Below are 21,149 nucleotides of genomic sequence, written 5' to 3' on the forward strand. Positions count from 1 at the left end.
GGCGTAATATAGAAAATGCTTTACAAATATCCAGATATCATGAAACAAAGTTACAAATGCCCCCATTCTTGCTGTACAAGCTGCCTGAACGAAAATATGGTAAGGAATTGACAAATGAAAATGTAATATCTCAATCACTTAAGAAAATTGTTGAAATGCAGAGATCCCTTTTGTACCTAGCCTGAAAAAATGCAACATGCGATAATACACACACACACACACACACACACACACACACACGCACACACACACACACACATATATATACAGTGAACACCTGTTAAGACGAATTCTATTCTCGCAACAGAGAACCGTTTGTTTGGTTTCCCATAGACTCAATGCAAAAAAAAATTCCCTTAAAGGGGTCATGAACCACTTTTCCAAGTAATGATCTAATGGCCTCAGTATCGGAGTGTACTGCCTCCCGAATCGATTGCCGCAAAAATTTCTCGAATCCGTCAAGAATCAGCGGAGTTACGGGGGTTTGGCGCACGCTCCCAGCGCTTTCTCTCTTTTCTCGTGCCGACGAGCGCACTGGAAGCTAGACAGGGAGGGATGGCATGGGGGAAAGAAGTTACGCCAGCGCGCGTCATGAAACGCGATCGCTCTCCCGCTGTGATTCGCTTGCGCGAGTGCGGCTACCGTGTACTGAGGAGTGCGGCGCCGGCAAGTGGCGGCACCCCGCGGCAAGAAGCGCATCTGATCCGAACGCCGCTCTCGATTTACGTCGGCTATCGGCCAATAAGCATGCTATGTCTCTTGCGACGTACAGCGGACAGACGCCCCGCCCACCGACGAGAGTGAGAACCGGCCTCTGTTTGAAAAGAGGGTGCCTGGGGAAACGGCAACTTCGCGCTCCGCTTGTGGCCATTACGCGGCGCGCACGACTGTAATATTTGGCAGAGCAGTTCATAGCCGTGTCAGCTTTCCGCAGGATGTGTTTTTTCAATCAGCCCAAGGGGTGCTTCATGACCCCTTTAAGACAAAGAACCACCCAACTGTACTCTTCTGTTAAGACGACCAAGAAAAAGCAAAAAGGAAAAAAAAGGGGCTCCCAGGAGCAAAGACCCTGGTATCCCCATGGGGGAGGTGCGGGCTTTATCAGCAAAGAAAGCAACAAAAAGAGTAGGGGGATTTACAACTGGGAACCCCAAGCCATTGCGTCCTTTTGTATTCCCCCTCTGGTCTTGTACTCCAGCTGGAGTACAAAGGACAACAGAAGGGCAAGCAAGGGGAGAGGGGCAAGCAAGGGGAGTGATAAAGAAAAAGCGACAAGGGGAACAAAAATTGTCTCAAACCACATTAATTGTCTCAAACCACATTACTCAAGTCAGGGGGGTCAGGTGCATTGTCATCGCAGTGGTTCCTGTAGGACCTGTGTGCTTTGTATCTGTTCCCAGTGAAGTACAAATTGTGATGAGCCATTTTGATTATGGAAGTGCACGACAAGGGAAGCCTATTATGTACACCGAATATAGCTGTGTCGTGACTTTTTCGTGTGCGCGAGGCTTGTGACCGTGAGTAGCGCGATGCGATATCTTCAGCTGCACGTCTATCAGGAAAAGTTACTACGGTCCGAAAACGGGAAAATATCCGGATCTCGAAGAAAACCTTGCAGACTTGCTTAAGCAACTCAGCGTATCATGACTTTTTCAAGGCAACAGCACGCGACCGAGGCGTATCCAGAAGTGATCTTAGAGCCAGCAAAACAGGCTCACAGAAGAAAACGAACTGCCAGGACAATAAATTTTACATTCTTTGAAGGAAAATTGTGCTTCTCTCTTTCTCTCTCTTTTTTTTTGTAATTGTCAACATAGGAGCGTGCTACAGTTTTATTATTAAAATGCGGTAGCGGTATATTCAAGACATTTTTTATTTTTGAACCCGCGAAATCAGCTGCTCGTACAATTCGTGTAAATAATCTGCTTGAAGGCATAGTTTTTATCTAGATGAGCCAAATAAATGCTTTTTCTTGTCTTTTTGCCCCCACTGTAAGTCTACTCCATTCAGTGTTTTCAAGTAACATATTTGGATGCACTTGGCATGTTAGCATCTCTCTTTTTGGGGGCACTTCTGATAAGCCAAACTCCTGATGAGACGAACAGATGACCGCGGTCCCTTCGAGTTCGTCTTAACGGGAGTCTACTGTATATATTATCTCATGTTGCATTGGATCGCCGAACGTCAGTATGAAACGTTCGCCTCAGATGCGTGCATTGCTCCAAGCCTTCACCATACAAAATGAAAAGTTTCAAGCAACTCATTCTCAACTTCAGATGTTTTCACGGTTCTCGGAGGTTAGCGTTCGCCCGGTTCAGAGACTTTACAAAAAGATGTGGACGAGTAATTACATAAAACACAATTGTTTCCGCAGCAGTTGAGTGAGCGCCAAGAGGGCACCCGACCGTAATTTCCCGCTTTTTCCTGATGACCTCAATATAGCATCCACCAATAAGCTCCGGAGTACTTAAATAGAGAGTCTGTTCATCTCTTGAATAAATATAAAGAGATGACCAGACGGGTAAAGCAAGCCTCTTTTCTCCCGCAGTCGCGTGCAATCAGTTGCTCTGAACTCAGAATCGTTTGTTTTCGAGTGATCGCTTGTAACATGAAGTAAGGCATACATGATGTTGCACTGTTATCGTTTCATTTTCTTTGGTTTTTCTTTTTTTAAGGCTAAAGCCTTAGATGCCTTATCAAACACTAAAATTGACCGTCGGCGTCCCGCATAGCCAACACGAGTGATGCACAAAATTACGACGTGATGACTTCGACAGAACTTGTGAAGTCACTATGACGTCATTCAACGTGACGTTATATAATGACGCCATCACATGACGTGGTCCCTTTGCACTGCCTTCGTGATCGGCCCCCGATCACGGAGGCAATGTAAAAGCAGGTGAGGTGCAGAAAGCTTGCAATGCCTTCGATCCTGTCGGCAGTCCAAAACCACGTTATGTGCAGAAAGCTTTCGGAGAAAGGCGAGGGAGGATCAATGCATCGACTGACAAAAAAGATGGCTTTCGTTTTTGAGTCATCTCAGGCGAATGCATAAATGACCATGTTTTTTTTTTTTTTTTCATGTAATTTTTTCGCATACATTTTACCTATGCGGTCAGTTCTTCAAAATGTATGGGTAAGTCTAAGATGTTATATTGGTGACCACCACATTTTTTATAACCTGACGGAAACAAATCGTCAGACCACACATCGTCAGAATTATTTCTGGCTACACAAAGCGGGTTTGCGCGCCACACGCCATATTATTATTGTTAGTCGTTACGCAAATGGCAAGCATGTCAAGTTAGTGATGCCATGACCAATCGGTCGTGTTGGGCATACGTACATTCGTGGCCCTCCGTGCCAATTTTCGTGTATACCAAGTGAACGAAACGCGAGTTACGCGAGTAATTTTTTACTTTTGGTACCGCGGCCACGTCGTCTGACACATTCGGCTTCGCATGAAATGGCTTGAAACAGCAGAGCGCCGAAGGCAGCCTTGTGAAACAAATCAAATGCACGAAATAAAAAATATGATATGAAGGGTGCAAACGCGTTAGCATGCATGAGCTACGTGCATATGTGCTACGTTCTCCTGGTTATCTCCAGTTTATTCTCTCCTGCAGCAAGTTTACGTTCATCATTACACAAGAAAGTAAGTTAAGCGCCTTTTCTCAAGATTAAGTGCGCGCAGGATGCGTTCCTCAAACAGCCACGGTAGTGTGGACCAATGCGGTGACAAACCAGCTGAAAGGATATATACAAAATCCCCGTTTCACAACACACAAACAAACAAATGCGTCCTCCGCGTGATGAGTCGCTGCAGTATTATGTTGCAGTGACGCAGTATTAAATATTGCCCAAATTTCCACAATTTGAGCTAATAGTGGCCAAAATATCACGCGCGTAGCAGACGCTCGCCGCTTTGACGCGGCTTCCGCCACGGAGAAAGCCCACGGGTCTGGCACGGCAGCACCACGGCATGGAAGTTCACCGCAAAAGGCCCTCGCTCCTCCCACGTATTCGCGCGGCACTTTGGACACTCCCCCTATTCTAGGTCACTCTACCGGTGTTGACAGAGTATGGGGGACGCCACTGCTTGATAGCGACTGCGATCCGACTGCCCTGCTTTCGCAACTGGCTTGAGTTGCTTCTTAGTCACAGACAATCTGAAGCCAAACCTCAGTTGTCCACGCTGGAGTGTAATTGCGGAACAATTCCTTTTCCGATGCCTTTCCAATGCTTTTCGTACTTTTCGCGCTTCACCAGTGGTCAGAGCAATGGTACATCCGCGTTATCAACCCGAGCAGCCCTGGGGTGCAATCGCAGAACGATGCCTTTTCCAATGTCAATGCTTTTCGTGCTTGGCCAGTGTGACCAGTGGCCGGAGCAACCATTCGTCCACGTTATCAACGGGATGAGCCAACCGCGAGTGGTGGATAATAAGAATAGCATAGAATAAGGCGCAAGTCATCGCTCTACGATAGCTCGCCTGCATCTCGGCATTGTCGGATACCTTGTCGTCGGCAAATACAGTAGAACCTTGATACGTTCCCGCTTAGTACGATTTCCGGGCTCCTACGCTCGCAATCGCGAAAATTAAAAATAACCCAATACAGCTGTGTGTAATACGTTCCGGTTAATACGTTCCCGGAAAATACGATTATTCTGCAGCAACGTTCAGCACCGCAGTGCTGAACCCTTCCCTCCGCGCTTTCTTTGCTTTGCTTAATTGTCTTCTCCGCATCTCTTCCGAATTACTTGATCGTCCCCTCCGTGTCTTCTCCGAATTGCTCGATCGCCGCTCTCTGTCGACCATACAGCGACACGAAGGCAGGCGGCGACGCTGGCCGTCAAAATCTTCCAACGGATTTTAAAAAAAAGTATTTTCTGTAGCACTTGGCACGATTTTGCTGAGCACTGCAAATCCTTCATCCGTAGCACGGTACACAGATACACAATCATTCCACACACTTTTGATCGGACCCCGTGGCTACAACAGCCGGGGGAACTAACAATGTGGCCGAAAAATGGACGCTGTCACTCCTCCAGTCCGCCACGGTTCGGTACAAGACCTATGGAATAGTGTACCTCGATGTGTGCACAAAAAGCGCATCAAGGCACCCTACTACAGAAACACACATGCCGCCACCGCACCGCCGCAACACGTAACCACAGCAACGTCGCCATTGTGCCCAGTGAATATGGCCGATAATTTTCCCCACACTTTTCTCCCGGAGCGCGTTCGTTTTCAGGTTGCTCCGACCATCGCGTGGCGCCATTTCAGTCGGCGTTCGTTTTTCTCTGGCTGGACAATTCTGTCTACCAGCGGGTCGGTCGTCAGAAGCTGCTAGAAAAAATTTGTTCTGGAAGATATCTGGGAGGTTTCTGGTTACCAGATGCCAAAACGAGACGATGCGCGCTCACCATCATCTTTGTGAGGAGTCGAAGGATCGCAATGCAGGCGCTTGGGGACTTCACCTTCAGTTGCCATTACGCCGGGCGTTATCTTTTAAAGCCTGTTCCACCGCACGAGATGGTGCAATTACGAGTGGTGGCGAACATACCACCGCATGTCTCAAGTTAAGACAGTACGCAAACTGATCAGAGCGAGTGTGCGAATTACAGTCGATCCCGGATATATCAAACTCGGATATATCGAATTATTGGCTATATCGAACAGTTGAAAAATCCCCTTGCATTTCCCATGCTGAAGTATAGGGCTGGTGCACACGTATATCGAACTCCCGCACAGCGAAACATCCGATATATCGAACGCTGCGCCGCGCCGAACTCTAGAGTGCATTTTTCCTAACAAATGTTGGTAATTTTCGGCCACGTTCTGACAAGTTCCGATTAATCTTCGCGCGCAGGTGACAAAAAGGTGGTGTCATTGCATTACGTTGATCTGGTTGGTTGCACAGCACTTGTGAGTGCACCGGCTTGTTTGATGCGCTATCTGTAGGTTGTAACGCGCGGGCATTGTGTTTTTCAAAGAGGCCAATTGCCGAAGGCACCAAAATGAGGTGAATGTGGAGATACTTGGCAGAGCGAGCAGCCTCGTTGCAATGTTCACATTCCCTTCATCCGCGCACGGTGGCTTGCGGGCCTGAAAAGCATGGCCTTCGAGATCCCCAACATCGTGACGTATTTTTGGCGTTTCCGGTTATAAAACACACATCTCGAAGGCTACGCTTTTTCTTGCTTTTCACGCCAAAGCAACAGCTGCTTGCTACAAAGCCACAAGTGCCATCGCCATCGCCGAGGTGTTGATGGTGGTGGGGACTTTTCCTTCGTTGTTTGTGGACAGCGTTGTCTCCTGCGGCTTGAGGACTCTTGTACTTCTCGCTTCGTTCATGACAAATCCTCATTCGGGAGACGAACTAAACATTGACAAGCTCGTAGCGATAAAATGATGACTGGTGCTTGGAACGACGCCAAGCAAATCACAGTCATGAACTGTTTCCTTGCGGGCTTTGGTGCCAGGTGGCGACTTTCGGTACGCCATGACTGCTGACAACGGCGTACGGTGCCTCAGTGAATTTTGCGACTCGGCATTTCCGGGCGCTCTCTTGGACAGGAGTACAGCAAGCGACTTCATCGGTGCAGATGACGACGTCGCTGTTTCTGACTGCATCGATGCCGAGGTCAAGGCTGACGTTGCTGGTGCCACGGAAGTGGACCAGTGCGATTATGAAGATGCCAATGCCGCCGCTAAACAACCTTTTACCGCGCTCCAGAGCTTGCATGGGCGTTCAGCGTCAATCACCGTTGTTGTGGCCGAATGTGCTGAATGTGCTTATTTGGAATCCTTCAATGATATTTAGGATGACTTGATGAACTTGACAGTGCACAAGAAGGGAGACAAGTTTACGCACTATTTTCGTGCGATATAAAGTGCAGTAACTTGTAAAGGTTGCCACCTTGTTATTTAGCATATTAGTTGTGAGTGAATCGTCATGTTAGCGCTTCTTACGAATTCCAAAAACTGTTTTGAGACTTACAATGCATTGATATAAGCCTTAAATACACATATTTTATATTTCGAATTATTGATATATCGAACTACTTTGCGATCCCCTTCGAGTTCAATATATCCGGGATCGACTGTAGTATGCGATAGCCATGAGCAGCTATCGCTTTCGGGGACGCTTATCACTTTCGCAGGTTTCGCATATCGTGTTGTACCGCAATTGTTACGTGCACTGCGAAGGGTTGAGCTTGTTAAGTTTCTTGATCTTGAGAACGTATGTGATCGTATCCCAAATGTGTATGCTTGAGAATATTACTTCCGCTCTTCGGCAAACCTAGCCCCAAATTTCCAAGCAGCAATGCAGAAAGAACCGACGCTCATGCAGCGCAAAGTTTCGTCTCCTGACATGGCGGTAGCGTTTCTTTACGTTTACGCTGGTTGTCCCAGAGTTCGATTTTGTAATATTCGGGTTGTCTCGGGGTTTCAACACACGTGACCACGACGTTATTTCCGGTCAGGACTGGAACTAGCTGGCTGGCCTTTGGCTACCAGCGAGATGCCAGGAGTTCGAAAATCGTAGAGTCCCTCCATGTTTTTTGAGAAATAAACGTTTTTTGCCCTTGCACCTCAATATGGGCTTGTCAGCCTCAATTTTTACTGGGTTCAGATCGTACGTTTATTTTCAGTGTTTTTTTCGGAAACGTATGAACAAGGTTCTACTGTAGCTAGTGTTAGCGTATTAGTGCAACTGTGCAGTTCATGTTGCACGCCCATGCCTCTGTTTGGTTCGTTCGCGGAAACCGCTGTTTCAGCGTGCTTTTCAACCTGGCGTCGCTATGCATATACGAGAATTGCATCATGACACTGCTGGGCAAACAAAGGAAGCAGCAGACACTTTTTCAATTTTGGAAATAAAAGTTTCTCTCTTCTACTATAGCTCAGGTCAGCTATATTTTTTTCGATTTCCCTACAACAAAATGTTCACTTCAATGGAATTTTTTCCGAGCGCCGCCAATTTCATTATAGCGGTGTTTGACTGTATAATCCAGACGTCGTATTAGGGGCGAGTAGTTACGGAGTTGCACTCTGTTGGGCGCGCCTCGCTTGCGTGCTAGGTAGGATCATGTCAGCGTGCTCCAAATAGCTTTGCCTGTCAGCGCTCTACGGAAACACCAGGCAGAAGCCCTGCTAGACATTTCTGTGAATACTTTCAAAATGAAGGAAGTTTTTATAGACAAAATAATAATCTTGGACAAAAAGATTGTTTACAGAATATGTAGAGTGAGCGTACATTGTGCCCCCCACCCCCTTCCATCGCAATGGGGTATCCCCAAACCGGCTTCTAGCCTAAGAGACAGGTAAGCACTGAGGGTGAACTATGTGACATTTTCTCTTACATTAGACTGTTTGTATCACTAAATGGAGCATACCGGATTGAAGCCTCAATTCAGAGATTGCGCGGTTGCAGCATATGAGCATTTAACTGCACACAAGCAACCACTGTCGGGTGAACACTATCAAAGCTGTCCAAAAATAATTTTGTTAAATCTTCAGAGACTTCGACACCTATGGCCACTTGTGTGTGTTGTGAAGCAGCACTGTTTTTCTTCACGGCGGATTTATACTAACGAGCTTGCATTCAAATACTTTTAAGATAACCTGGCATAGCTGCAGCTGATCAGACACGCACCTCTGCATGCTTAGCCATGGAACTGGCCTCAACAGCAAACACCTTGCGAGCACCGGCCTGGACCGCAAAGAAGGACAGGATACCCGACCCTGCACCGACGTCAAGCACCACCTGGAAACAACAGTGGACTTACATCTTGTGATGCTAAGCGTACAACAGCGCAAGTGCAACACATCACACCACTGATGGTGCAGCTGGACGAAAAAAAAGAAAGGTGGGAGGAAATTAGTTGGATGCAAAGTATTTTTTCCTGGGCTTCGTGTGCCTTAAATTAGTTTGCTGCAACAGAGATGGTTGCACAGAAACCATTTTACAGCACACCAACTGAAAAGATAATACTCAGGAAATTGTGGGAATTTCTCATGATGAGAAATAAGAATGTAACAAGCTTTCACATGCAAACATTGATTGATCGCACTGATTAAACAGCGCATACCTTGTCTTTGAAGTCCTCCATGTTATTGAGGATGGCCCTTTGGTAAGTGGAGGTACGAATGTAATCCTGCATCATGTTCTGCTGCTGTGACAGGTAGCCGTAAAACTGCAACCACAAGCAGAAGCCAATTGTAGGAAGAATCACAAATGGCAAGCACTGCAGTTTTTAAAGGGACACTAAAATGAAACAACAAATCAACATAATAAATTATCCTTTGAGAACTCCACTATCGTTAATTTCACCACCATACATTCATTTGGTTGGTTGGTTGGTAACAACTTTATTGATGGTCCTGCAGAGCTTTCGCCGACCGGGCTTTAGGTCTCCCACGTGGGGACGTCGAGGCCTTGCCTCACTGCCGCCTCGCGGGCCTGCTGGACAGCCCAAAGTTGGTCGCCGAGGCTGGGGCTGCGCAAGGCAGCGACCCACCGCGGCGGAAGGGTTCCGGAGTTTTTGTCACAGTCCCAGAGCATGTGATTTAAGGGGAGACGCGGGTCTTTTTTTTATTTCTTTTATTAGCTGGGTGAACTGAACGAAATTTAACAAACTTATCCCATTTTTTCTGCAGATTCCAAATCTGTAATTAGATTTTTGGTAGCTGCATTAGTACAAAATATGTGCAATCTCTAAAAGCATATTTCTAACGGGATTTTTTGGCAACTTTGCTTTGTCAAACACAGAAACAAACTATGTGGCAAGGCTGCTAGAGAGCTGGTTTAGCCGGTGATGCTAATCCGATTGTCTTCAACAAACTTTGAATTCAAAATAGACGCAAATTTGAGTGAAATTTTTTTGCTGCATACTATTTCTGATAATCGAGAATTATAATTTGGTGAACAACATTATAAGAAAATAAATAGCATCACCGGCTAGACCAGCTTCCTGGCAATCTTGCCACATACTTTGTTTTTGTGTTTGACAAAGCAAAGTTGGCAAAAATCCCCGTAAGAAATATGCTTAAATATGTGTTAAAAATTGCATATCTTTTGTTCTAATGCAGCTATTAAAAATCTACTTAGAGATTTTGAATCTGCAGAAAAAGCTGAATAAGTGTATTTAATTTCATGCCATTCACCCAACTTTTAAAAAACCATTTTTTAAGACCCACGTCTCCCCTTAATGTGGCGACCTCAGTGTGGCAGACCTTGCATATATTTGTCGGGTATCTGTTACCATATTTATCGAATGTAACAAATACCTTTTTCCAGATTTTTGTTACCTGAAGTCGACCCTCGCGCTACAACCGAATATCGAAATTCAAGTTGTCCAAAAAAGGCAACGACGCACACAATTCTAGACGACTACGGTTTTGGCCATTTTTTGGAGGACTTCTTTTTCTGCTGGACGCAACAAAAAGTCACCCCTCACATTACTTTCGTGGGTTTATTTTTTCTTCCTGGACACAATGAAAGTCACACCTCACGTTTCAATCGTGGTCACGTTACAATAAAGCAGGGGTGAGACGGCTGAAATTGATTTGGGAGCAGTTTTTGGAGCAGCAAAATTTCGATTTTGGAGCAGAAGCCTGATTTGGAGCAGTTAGCGGAATTTTTTATGCCATCTTAGGAGCTTGAAAAACAGATTTGTAGCAACTTGGGGGGGAAAGTATATATTGTGAGCGCTGTCACTGATTCTTCTTTGTCAACTGAAGATATCATCATCATTTGTACAACTTCCTCATCTGTATAGATCACATACCTGCCAAGTTTAGAAATGGAATCCGGGAGATATACTCAACGAGGGGGGGGGGGGGGTACTGCGATAGCAATTATATGGACACTGTCAGCGGGATTTTGCGGTTGCCGCTGATCTGTACAGAGTCCAAACCGATAACATCGCTTACGCATCGTCTGTTTCACGTGCGAGTAAATGCGCGTTAGCGCCAGGGACGAACGCGGTTGAAGCAGAGATGAAACGACCCGGCCGTCACCGTCGCGCGAAGGGCACGTGCGATAACACCGCTCCGCGTGTGAGGCCTGTCGTCGCTTGCTTACCAGTTATTTCGTCGGGCAAGGGACCATAAGGGGCGCCGTTGAGACGGGGACGGTCGCAAGCACTGGTGAACACGCTGTCTCGACAGACATCGGTAACGGCTACCCTTTTAAGTGCTGGGCTCTCCACTTAAAGCTGTAGTGACAAATTTTTGAAGGCGAGATAACTTGTGGGATAGATTTGTGTGCACACAAACGCATCATCTAAGAAATATTAACGGCTGATATAACCTATAACACATTTAGGATCAATTTTTAAATTGCGTGTAGCGCATCTGTACGCGAAACGTCCCACCTCGCGTCACCGTGACGCACGGGGCGCGCAATGCACTGGACGCGCGGGGCAAAACTGCATTTCCGGGAGATTTTCCTATGATCCGTACAACCGGGACACATGTTCAAAATCCGGGAGTCTCCCGGGTAATCCAGGAGACTTGGCAGGTATGATATCATCATCAGTGTGTGTCAGCTCGAGCTCGACTCTAATAAAGCGGTTCCTTATAAGTGGTGGAGGTGCTTTTCGGTCCCCCAGTCCTCTTGCTGGAGCTCCACTCGGGACGTCGTGTAATACCACCTGCCATGCCCACCCAAAAAAATCCTGGTACGTCCGACGCCACCGGTCCACTACAGCCTCCGCCTTCAGCCTCCGCTCCGGCCATTAACAAGACGCCAGAGTGATCCACCGGTCTTCTCTGGTCTACAAGGGGACGACGTCGAAGACTGGCTACAAACCTTCGACCCTGTCAGCAACTATAACAGGTGGGACAACATACAGAAGTTGCGGAACGTCCCCTTCTACCTGTGTGATGCCGCGAAAACCTGATTTTGGAACCATCAACCAGATCTTCCCGACTGGGACACGTTCACGCAGCAGCTTCGTCAGATTTTCGGTGCCCCCACAGTTCGTGCTGAGGCAGCGAAGAAGAAGCTGTCTGAACGCATTCAACTACACGGTGAATCGTACACCTCGTACACTGAGGATGTCCTTCCATTGTGCAAGCATGTTAACTCCGCCATGTCCCAGACCTATCACATATGCCATATTATTAAAGGCATAAACACCGTTGCCTTTAACGCCCTTGCTACGCAAAATCCTGCCACCACTCAAGACATCACCATTTGCCAGCGACTTGACGAACTCCAGTCTCTTCGCCTATGCTACGACACCTCGGACATTCGTCTTCCTGCGGCCCTCGGCTTACGAATGCTGACCCACGACATCCTTCGTGAAGAGCTTCATGGGCGTTGCTCTTCCTGCGCTCCGCGCTCTCCTCTATCTTCAGCTCCAACCAACTTGCAGGACATCATTAAGCAAGAGATAGCTGCTGCATCACATCTAACGTGTTCCGACGGTCCCTGCGCTTGTGAGGTGCCAACGTACGCCGACGTTGCGGCGCTCTCTGCAGCCACCCCCGTTCCTGCGCCAACACCAGGAGACCATGCACCTGTGGCTTCGGTGTCACCACCGATGTGTCTACAGCCTTCTTATACCGCACAGCGACCTCCCCGACCCATCTGTTACTACTGTGGCTACCAAGGACACATCTCTCGGTTTTGCAGACGGCGCCAACAGGATGAGAAATGTGGCTACGCTCCCAATGAACGCGCGGGCGTCCGTCCAACCACGAGCTACCGACGAACGCCTCATCGCTCTTCCTTTCGCCGTTCACCCTCTCCTCCTTACAGTGTTGAGTCTCGCTGCCGGTCACCATCTCCACGTTGCCGTTCAGTGTCGCCTCTGCAGCCCGCCTCCCAATTCTCGAACGCCCACTCGGAAAACTCCCCGATGCAGTTTTAGAAGGAGAAACTTCATCCACCGGACAGCTGACAATTCCTCCACAGCGACCATCGAACCTGTTAGTAGTGTTAGTAGAAGGTGTACGTGTCTAAGCTCTTGTGGATACTGGCGCTGCTATTTAGATTATTCGCGTTGACTTTTGTTCTCGCCTCTGAAAAGTGACCACGCCTTACTGCGGCCCATGCTTCCGTGCAGCAACAAACGCCATCATTCCCCACTGGCACAGTGTACGGTTCGTGTTTGCATAGATGGTATTCGTCATCATATAGTCTTTGCTGTTTTCCGTGAGTGCACCCATGCACTCATTTTGGGGTGGGACTTCTTGTGTTCTGCATCCGCTTCTATATCTTGTCAGCGCCTCATACACCTCAATGCCACTGACTCTTCTTTGCCTGAACACGAGGGGCGCATTTGCCTCGTCACCACCTTAGATTATGTGCTTTGGCCATCCAGAGAAGAAATGATGTGCGCGTGCTACCTTATGGTCATACCCTACATCGAGGCATTCTCCTTATTCCAGAGCTTATTCGCTTCTCTCACAAGTCTGCCTTGCTTACTGCCCTAAATCAAGTCCCCGAACCCTTAATGCTGCCCTGTGGATCAACAGTCACTTGCGCGATTAACCTTCATCCTGTTGCAGTTGTTGGCCTTCCGCGTCAAGAACTACTACCAGAGTCAAGCTCGCCGCTATTCAACTCGTCCACACCTTTGTCGACAACCATAAGCCCTGATCTGAAAGCAGCCCAGAGTGAAGATTTACTCGCCTTATTGAACCGGCATCGTTCTCTGTTCGACGTTAATTTGCCCGCACTTGGTATGACCACTACCGCTACTTATCACATTCAGACTGATGGCTCTCGTATTATTCCCCGGTGCCTGTATCGCGTGTCTCTGGCAGAGCGCAAGATCATTGAGGAAAACATCTCAGACATGCTTCGACGGAATATCATACGTCCTTCCTCGAGTCCCTGGTCGTCCCCAGTTGTTTTATGCAAAAGAATGATGGAACAGTACGTTCTTGTGTCGATTACCGTGTGCTGAACAAGATAACGTGCAAAGATGTTTACCCCCTGCCACGGATCGACGACGCACTGGATTCGTTGCATGGTGCCGAGTATTTTTCTAGCCTTGATCTGCGATCGGGCTACTGGCAAATACCGATGTACTAATCTGACAAAGAGAAGGCCGCTTTTTCCACCCCAGATGGACTGTATGAATTTAATGTAATGCCTTTCAGACTTTGTAATGCGCCCACTACCTTCGAACGCATGATAGACAGTGTACTGCGCGGTCTAAAGTGGAAAACCTGTAAATGTTATCTCGACGACATAGTAGTGTTTTCGTCCACTTTCCCTCAACATCTGCAACGTCTCGAAGAAGTCCTAGCCTGCCTTGCAAAAGCTGGCCTCCAGCTGAATACAAAAAATCCACAGCATATCCACGGGGTGAATGATGATGAGTGGGGCGAAGCTCCAGAGGGAATCATCGGTAAACCGTGAATACTCCGAGCGAAAGTGAAAGCGCGCCAACAGCGAGCGGATTTTATTACAACAGTCCCCCTAGCGTACGTCGCCGCACTAAATCGAACGACTGCCTTCCACCAATGACACGCGCTATATGTGAATCTTCCGTGAATTCTGCCCAGTACATCATCAACGACGTGAGATCGGGCGCGTTTATACTAAAGGGTCGATGAGAGTCATGGCGACTTGCAGCTGGCTTTAATTTTACATGTACGCTGTGAATTTTTATTGTTTAATCACGCACAGGAGAAATCTCACACAGGCGCTACCTTGGAGGTCAAAATCCAGTGCCTATATATATGGGGTGGTCAGTGAACGGTTGTGCAGCGCGAGCACTCGGTTTTTTCAATCCAGAAACTCGCTAGCAGACGCTGCCTGCGTCGGCCTCGCGAGGCGAGAGAGAGGGCGGGGGGACTAGAGCACGCACCTGCAACGCAGCGAGTGCCTCCGCGGCCCCTAGGGATCTTTCTGAAAACTAGAGGTGGCTACCTACTACTACTACTACTGCTACTACTACTACTACTACATACTACAGAGGAGGGACAGACCCACACCCAAAGGAGCGTCACCCCTAAAAAATGTAGCTTCGCCAGCAAGACCATCAAGACTCTGGGGCACTTAAGTCAGCAAAGAAGGGATTCAACCGGACCCAGAGAAGCTTGCTGCTGTCCTTGAGCTTCCCAGTCCGCTGCTTCAAAAAGACCTGCGCAGTTTTCTCGGCTTGGCATCTTACTTCCAGCGCTTCATATGCCATTTCGCAGAGCTTGCACCTCCGCTCCATCAACTGCTCGCAAGTAACACGCCCTTCGTTCGGTGCGAAGGCTGTGAAAGGGCTTTCTTGGCGTTGAAGCAAGCCCTGACAGCCGACCCAGTACTGTGCCACTCTGATCCAGGCGCACCCACCATCCTCCACACTGACACTACCGGTCATGGTCTCGGTGCCGTTTTCCTGCAACGGGACACCAACGCGCGCGAACGAGTCGTCGCTTACGCCAGTCGTGCCCTGACTACTGCAGAGAAGAATTACACAATAACAGAGCAAGAGTGCCTTGCTGTTGTTTGGGCAGTACAAAAATTTTGCCCATACCTCCATGGCCGCCACTTTACAGTCATTACCGACCATAACGCACTATGCTGGCTTTCGTCCCTAAAAAACTTATCGGGGCGCCTTCGTCGCTGGCTGCTTCGCTTGCAGGAACACGATTTCTGTGTCGCCTACAGACCTGGAAAGAAGCACCAAGACGCCGATGCTCCCTCTTGCTGCATTCTGCCCAGCCGTGATAACTCACTGTCGCCATCTCCCATCGAGACTGCTCTACCCATCTCAGTGCTCAGTTGGCTAAGATCCAGCAGTCCATCTGTCCTTGTATCGCATAAACGCGTCGACCCTTACTGCCACTCTATTCTAGCACGCATGGAAGGTACTTCTGCTCCACCGAACGCCCAACTGCGTCAACAACTTAATCAATTCAAGATTCACAGTGGTGCTTTTACATCGCTAAGTTTATCACGTCGATGGAAACAAATGGGTTCCAGTCATGCCACATTCTCTACAATGTGAGATTCTTCAAACATTTCATGATGATCCCACCTCCGGTCATCTCGACTACCACAAAACGTACGAGAAAATACGAAGTCGCTGCCCCTGGCCTGGCCTCTCTTCAGCCGTTGCCAAATATGTTGCATCATGCGTCCACTGTCAAAGCCGCAAGCGACCCACCACAGCTCCTTCTGGTCTCCTACAACCTCTTCCTTGTCCCGCTTTGCCTGGCCCCCTTACCGTGACCTTCAATGGCAATCTTTGGATTGTGACGGCTGTTGACCATCTAACCCGCTACGCGGAAACAGCATCGCTACAAGCTGGGACTGCCACTGAAGTCGCCGATTTTTTTCTGCGCAACATATTTTTACGCCATGGAGCTCCACGCGTTCTGCTCAGCAACTGCGGCAAAGCCTTGCTTTCTTCTATTGTTGCTGAGGTTCTGCGCGCCGCCAACACCATTCACAAGACCACTTCTACTTACCACCCGCAAACCAACGGCTTGACAGAACGCTTTCATCGCACCCTCTTGGACATGATTGCCATGCACATCAACCCCGACCACACGAACTGAGATGAAATTCCGCCATTCATGACGTTCGCCTATAATACTGCTACGCAATGCACCACCGGCTTTTCTCCCTTTTTCGTGGTCTATGGCCACTCATCGAGTTTCGCTCTGGACGTCTCGTTCCTTTCGGCTCCTGCAACCTCAGCAAGTCCTTTATCCGAAAAATTTCTGTCTCGCCTTGCACACTGCCGTCACCTCGCCCGAATTAACACCGGCATCTCCCAAGAAGCCCAGAAGTCTTGCTACGACTCAACTCACCGTGCTGTCACCATTACCCTTGGCGACGAAGTTCTTTGAGCTCCGGTGCGCGTTCCCGGCTTATGCGAAAAATTCATGAGTCGCTTTAGTGGACCTTACATGGTCATTGAGCAAACATCCCCCGTTAATTACCGTGTCTCCCCCCTTAGACCTCCTTCCAATCACCGTTGCCGTGGGGCGGAAATCGTGCACGTTTCTCGGTTGAACCCGTATGCACAACGTACCACTTAATACTGTCGCGCAGCCAGGCGGCCGCTTCCAGCGCGAGAGGGAATCGGTGTGAGCGCTGTCACTGATTCTTCTTTGTCAACTGAACATATCATCATCATTTTATACAACTTCCTCATCTGTATAGATCATCATCAGTGTGTGTCAGCTCAAGCTCGACTCGAATAAAGCGGTTCCTTATAACATTTAAATTCGCCTAGGATAGACGTAACACTGAAGCAGCCTTTGGAGAATGTATCGCCAGTAATGAACTATACTACCTCTTTAAATAATGTGCGACCTATCTAGCCCAAGTAAGAAACACATAAAATTATTGAAATAAAAGGTTCTGCAAACTAGGTTCACTTCATAAAATTTGAAAAAAAAAAAACAACAACGAAAGGAATGTGATTGCACAAGAATTGCAGTTACATAGCAGTAGGCCTTTTTAAGATCAGTGATATAATCTAGCAGATTACTGCTTTGGCTTTTATTGCGATAGCAATTATATGTAATCTCTGAACAGGTTTTTGCAATCGGCATCGCAGTCATGTTCCGTATAAAGTCCAGATCGATAACATCCCCCGCGCATCATATACCCGTGGGTAAAAGCGCGCGAGCGAAGGTGACGAACGCGGCTGAGGCAGAGATGAAAAGAGCCAACAGATCCCCGTTGCATGGAGGGCGCATGAAATAACATGAGACCGCATGCCAGGCCGCGTGGGGGGGGAGGGTCGCGCGAGCAGCAACTGTGGACTTTGACTTTAAAGGGGTACTGACAATATTTCGCGGCCGAGATAGCCTGCGGGATCGATTCCGGTGCACATGCGTATATTATCCGCAAAATATCAACAGCGAATATAGCTTGGAAGGTATCTTACAGTGTGTTTTCAGATAAGAACGCCAGTGCATGTCCGCCGACCCCCTGTAATTTCGCCGAAAAAAATATATTTTGCTTTCAGAGTCCCCAGGACCACAAAGCCACTTTTGGTCTCACGAAAAAAAATTCGAGTTCTTTAAAAAAATTAACAATTCTCCACTGAGCCGACCCGCCTCCTTCGACTTTCGCGAAAAAGGGATTTCGATGAGAGGTTACAAAAAAACTGTAGGTCTGACAAATTTTCTCCACATACAGCGGATAGTTTGCATCGACAAAACATTATTACTTCGCACTTTTGATGCTGTTCTTTTAAGAAAAAAAAATCGCAAAATCGGCACTAAGTTCGATAATGCTCAAATTTTAAGATTTTTTTTCTCCGCGCATATAAACGCCAGACTTCTTAAAATTTGAGAATATTGCCATATGTTAGATTAACAATTTCACTGAACGACATTGCTGAGACTGACTTCAAACATTAACGAGAAATGTTCAACTGAGGACAAGTCTCTAAAGATGCAACATTTCGAATATCATTTAAAAAAAAAACACCACCTTCGATTTTCTTTAAACTTCTCAGAATTAAAGCCAAGCACGTGTTCTAACTTAATCTGCAAAAACATATTGCATTATTTTTGTGAGCTGGGGTTATGAAGCACGGAAGGTGGCCAAATTGACGTAAACTGAGTAACCACAACATTGATCGAGCATGGAGCAATAGTTTCCATTAACATTATTTTTAGGTCATGAATGTGTTCCGTTGTCCTCGAGGGACAACAGCTAGACAGAGAAAACCAATGAGTTGCCTTAAAGTGCAAACTTGTTCATGTGCGTGCGTGCACACGTAGTTTTGGTCCTGGCGTAAGGACTAACCGCAAGATTTCTAGAAATGTAGTCGAGTCGTGCTCTCGGAAAAAAAAAAGTTTTTACCCCTAATGTATTGCCACGTGCGTTTCTTATTATCACTTTTTCTGTATTCGGTTTTCGCCCACAAAGACTGTCAGTAACGCTCAGCGTGAACCGTGCCTCATTGTTCGAGAATCTTCGCGATCATTGTAGATCGTTTTGTTAAGATTGCGCGCAAGACGCGCACACTCGAGCTCATTCTAGAATTTGCGCGACAGCCAGCGGTAACGCTGGAATATTCTACGGCACATGTGTAAATGCCGACGCGCTTCACCGCTTGTCAGTTGATCGACGGTCGACGCTCTGCTCGCCGCTATCAGTTTCTCGGCCACAAGTTCGGCCTAATAAAGAGTTTCATCTCGACGTGCTGACTGCTGCCTTCGTCGACGTCACGACCACGTGACATCTGGTGGAGGTGCTGTTCGACGAACTACCGAAGATCCTCCGCCGACGACGCCGACGCCGCCGCGATGAAACATTCAGGACACGATGCGAACCAGACAGACTCCTGACGACGAAACCTTGCACACCGAAGATCTGACGACGCGACATAGAAGCAGCGGACCAAACCGACGCACCCGTGATCCGACGCCACGACCTAACTGCAACGCAAGACGACGAACTAGTGACCTTGACGTTCCGATCGACGGCCACAACGTCACCGCTCTCGTCGATACTGGAGCAGACTATTCCGTCATCAGTGGGCCGTTCGCCGCAACGTTGAAGAAAGTTAGGACTGCTTGGGAAGGCCCCGAGATCCGGACCGCTGGAGGCCATCTAATAACGCCGTCCGGAGTCTGCACAGCGAGAATCACCATTAATAATCGCACTTATGCTGCGAGCTTCGTAATCTTGCAACATTGCTCGAGGGATGTCATACTTGGCATGGACTTCTTAAACCATCACGGCGCCGTCATCGACCTAAGAACCCAGTCGATAACTCAATCGTCGGAGAAAGCGACACCACCGGATACGAACTCATGTCAACATGCCCTGAATGTGCTCGAGGATCAAGTCACCATTCCTCCTAGATCCAGCACCATAATTCCCATCGGCACCGAAACGGTTGAATGCATCGAAGGCGTCATCGAGAGCGATCAGTGTTTGCTGCTAGACCGTGACATTTGCGTCGCAAGAGGCATTGCTCGGCTGTATGAAGGAAAAGGAAGCGTGATGCTAACGAATTTCAGCCAAGAATACAGACACCTGAGCAGGGGCACGGCGATTGCGTACATCGAAGAAATCTTGGCTGTCAGCGATGCGTTTGCCTTTTCAGATACTGACGAGGCTACAACGACAACCGCAATGCCTAAGCCATCCTTCGACGTAAACCCAAGCCTTCCCGCCCGCCAACAGCAACAGCTCCGATGCCCTTCTGAAGAAATACAAGGACTGTTTCTCGTCATCATCACGGGTCCCGCAAATGCCTCTTGCTAAACACCGTATCATAACGGAAGAAAATGCTCGACCACTCTATCGGAGTCCCTACCGGGTTTCGACGCGAGAAAGAGACGCCGTTAAGAAACAAGTCGACGAAATGCTACGCGACGACATCATCCAGCTGTCCAGGAGTCCATGGGCGTCTCCCGTAGTGTTAGTGAGGAAGAAGGATGGAACCCTACGTTTCTGCACCTAAACAAAATCACAAAGAAGGACGTGTACCCTCTTCCACGGACAGACGACACCCTGGGTCGACTCCACAACGCGAAGTACTTTTCGTCGATGGACCTTAAGACCGGCTACTGGCAAATCGAAGTCGACGAGAGAGACCGAGAAAAGACGGCCTTTATAACACCAGGCGGCCCGTTCGAGTTCAAGGCCATGCCCTTCGGTCTTTGGCACCTGCGACATTCCAACGTGTTATGTACACAGTGCTGGCTGGCTTGAAGTGGCAGACGTGCCTCGTGTACTTGGACGACGTCGTTGTGTTTGCCTCAAGCTTCGACGAACACCTCCGGCACCTTGAAGCTGTACTTGAAGCAATCAAGACCTCCGGCCTCACCTTGAAACCTGAAAAGTCACGCTTCGCGTACGAGGAGCTCTTGTTTTTGGGTCACGTTATCAACAGGGATGGTGTTCGCCCAGACCCGCGGAAAACAGCTGCCATCGCTGCCTTCCCGCCACCCACCGACACGAAAGCCGTGTGTCGTTTTCTCGGCTCGTGTGCCTACTACAGGCGCTTCGTCAAGGAATTTTCACGAATCGCCGAGCCGCTAACTCACCTCACGAAGACCGACGTGCCATTCAAGTGGGAAACGGCGCAAATCGAAGCATTTGAAGAACTTAAGCGACGCCTTCAGATGCCTCCGATACTATCGCATTTCGATGAATACGCCGATACGGAAATCCACACTGACGCAAGCAGCGTAAGACTCGGCG

At 48.2% G+C, this 21,149-nt stretch overlaps 1 protein-coding gene across 5 annotated transcripts in view; it reads right to left on the reverse strand.

Annotated features, from left to right (window-relative positions):
- Positions 1–21,149, reverse strand: part of LOC119404609 (histone-arginine methyltransferase CARMER) — a 130,604-nt gene that overhangs the window by 75,494 nt on the left and 33,961 nt on the right. For all 5 annotated transcript variants that reach the window (XM_037671169.2, XM_037671172.2, XM_037671168.2 and 2 more), the window contains exons 4-5: positions 9,100–9,204; positions 8,664–8,774 (exon numbers count right to left, since the gene is read on the reverse strand). In XM_037671169.2, coding sequence (XP_037527097.1) covers positions 8,664–8,774; positions 9,100–9,204 — 216 coding nt within the window. The remainder of the gene's footprint in view (positions 1–8,663; positions 8,775–9,099; positions 9,205–21,149) is intronic.

Source organism: Rhipicephalus sanguineus, chromosome 9 (assembly GCF_013339695.2).
Source record: "Rhipicephalus sanguineus isolate Rsan-2018 chromosome 9, BIME_Rsan_1.4, whole genome shotgun sequence".
NCBI lineage: Eukaryota > Metazoa > Arthropoda > Arachnida > Ixodida > Ixodidae > Rhipicephalus > Rhipicephalus sanguineus.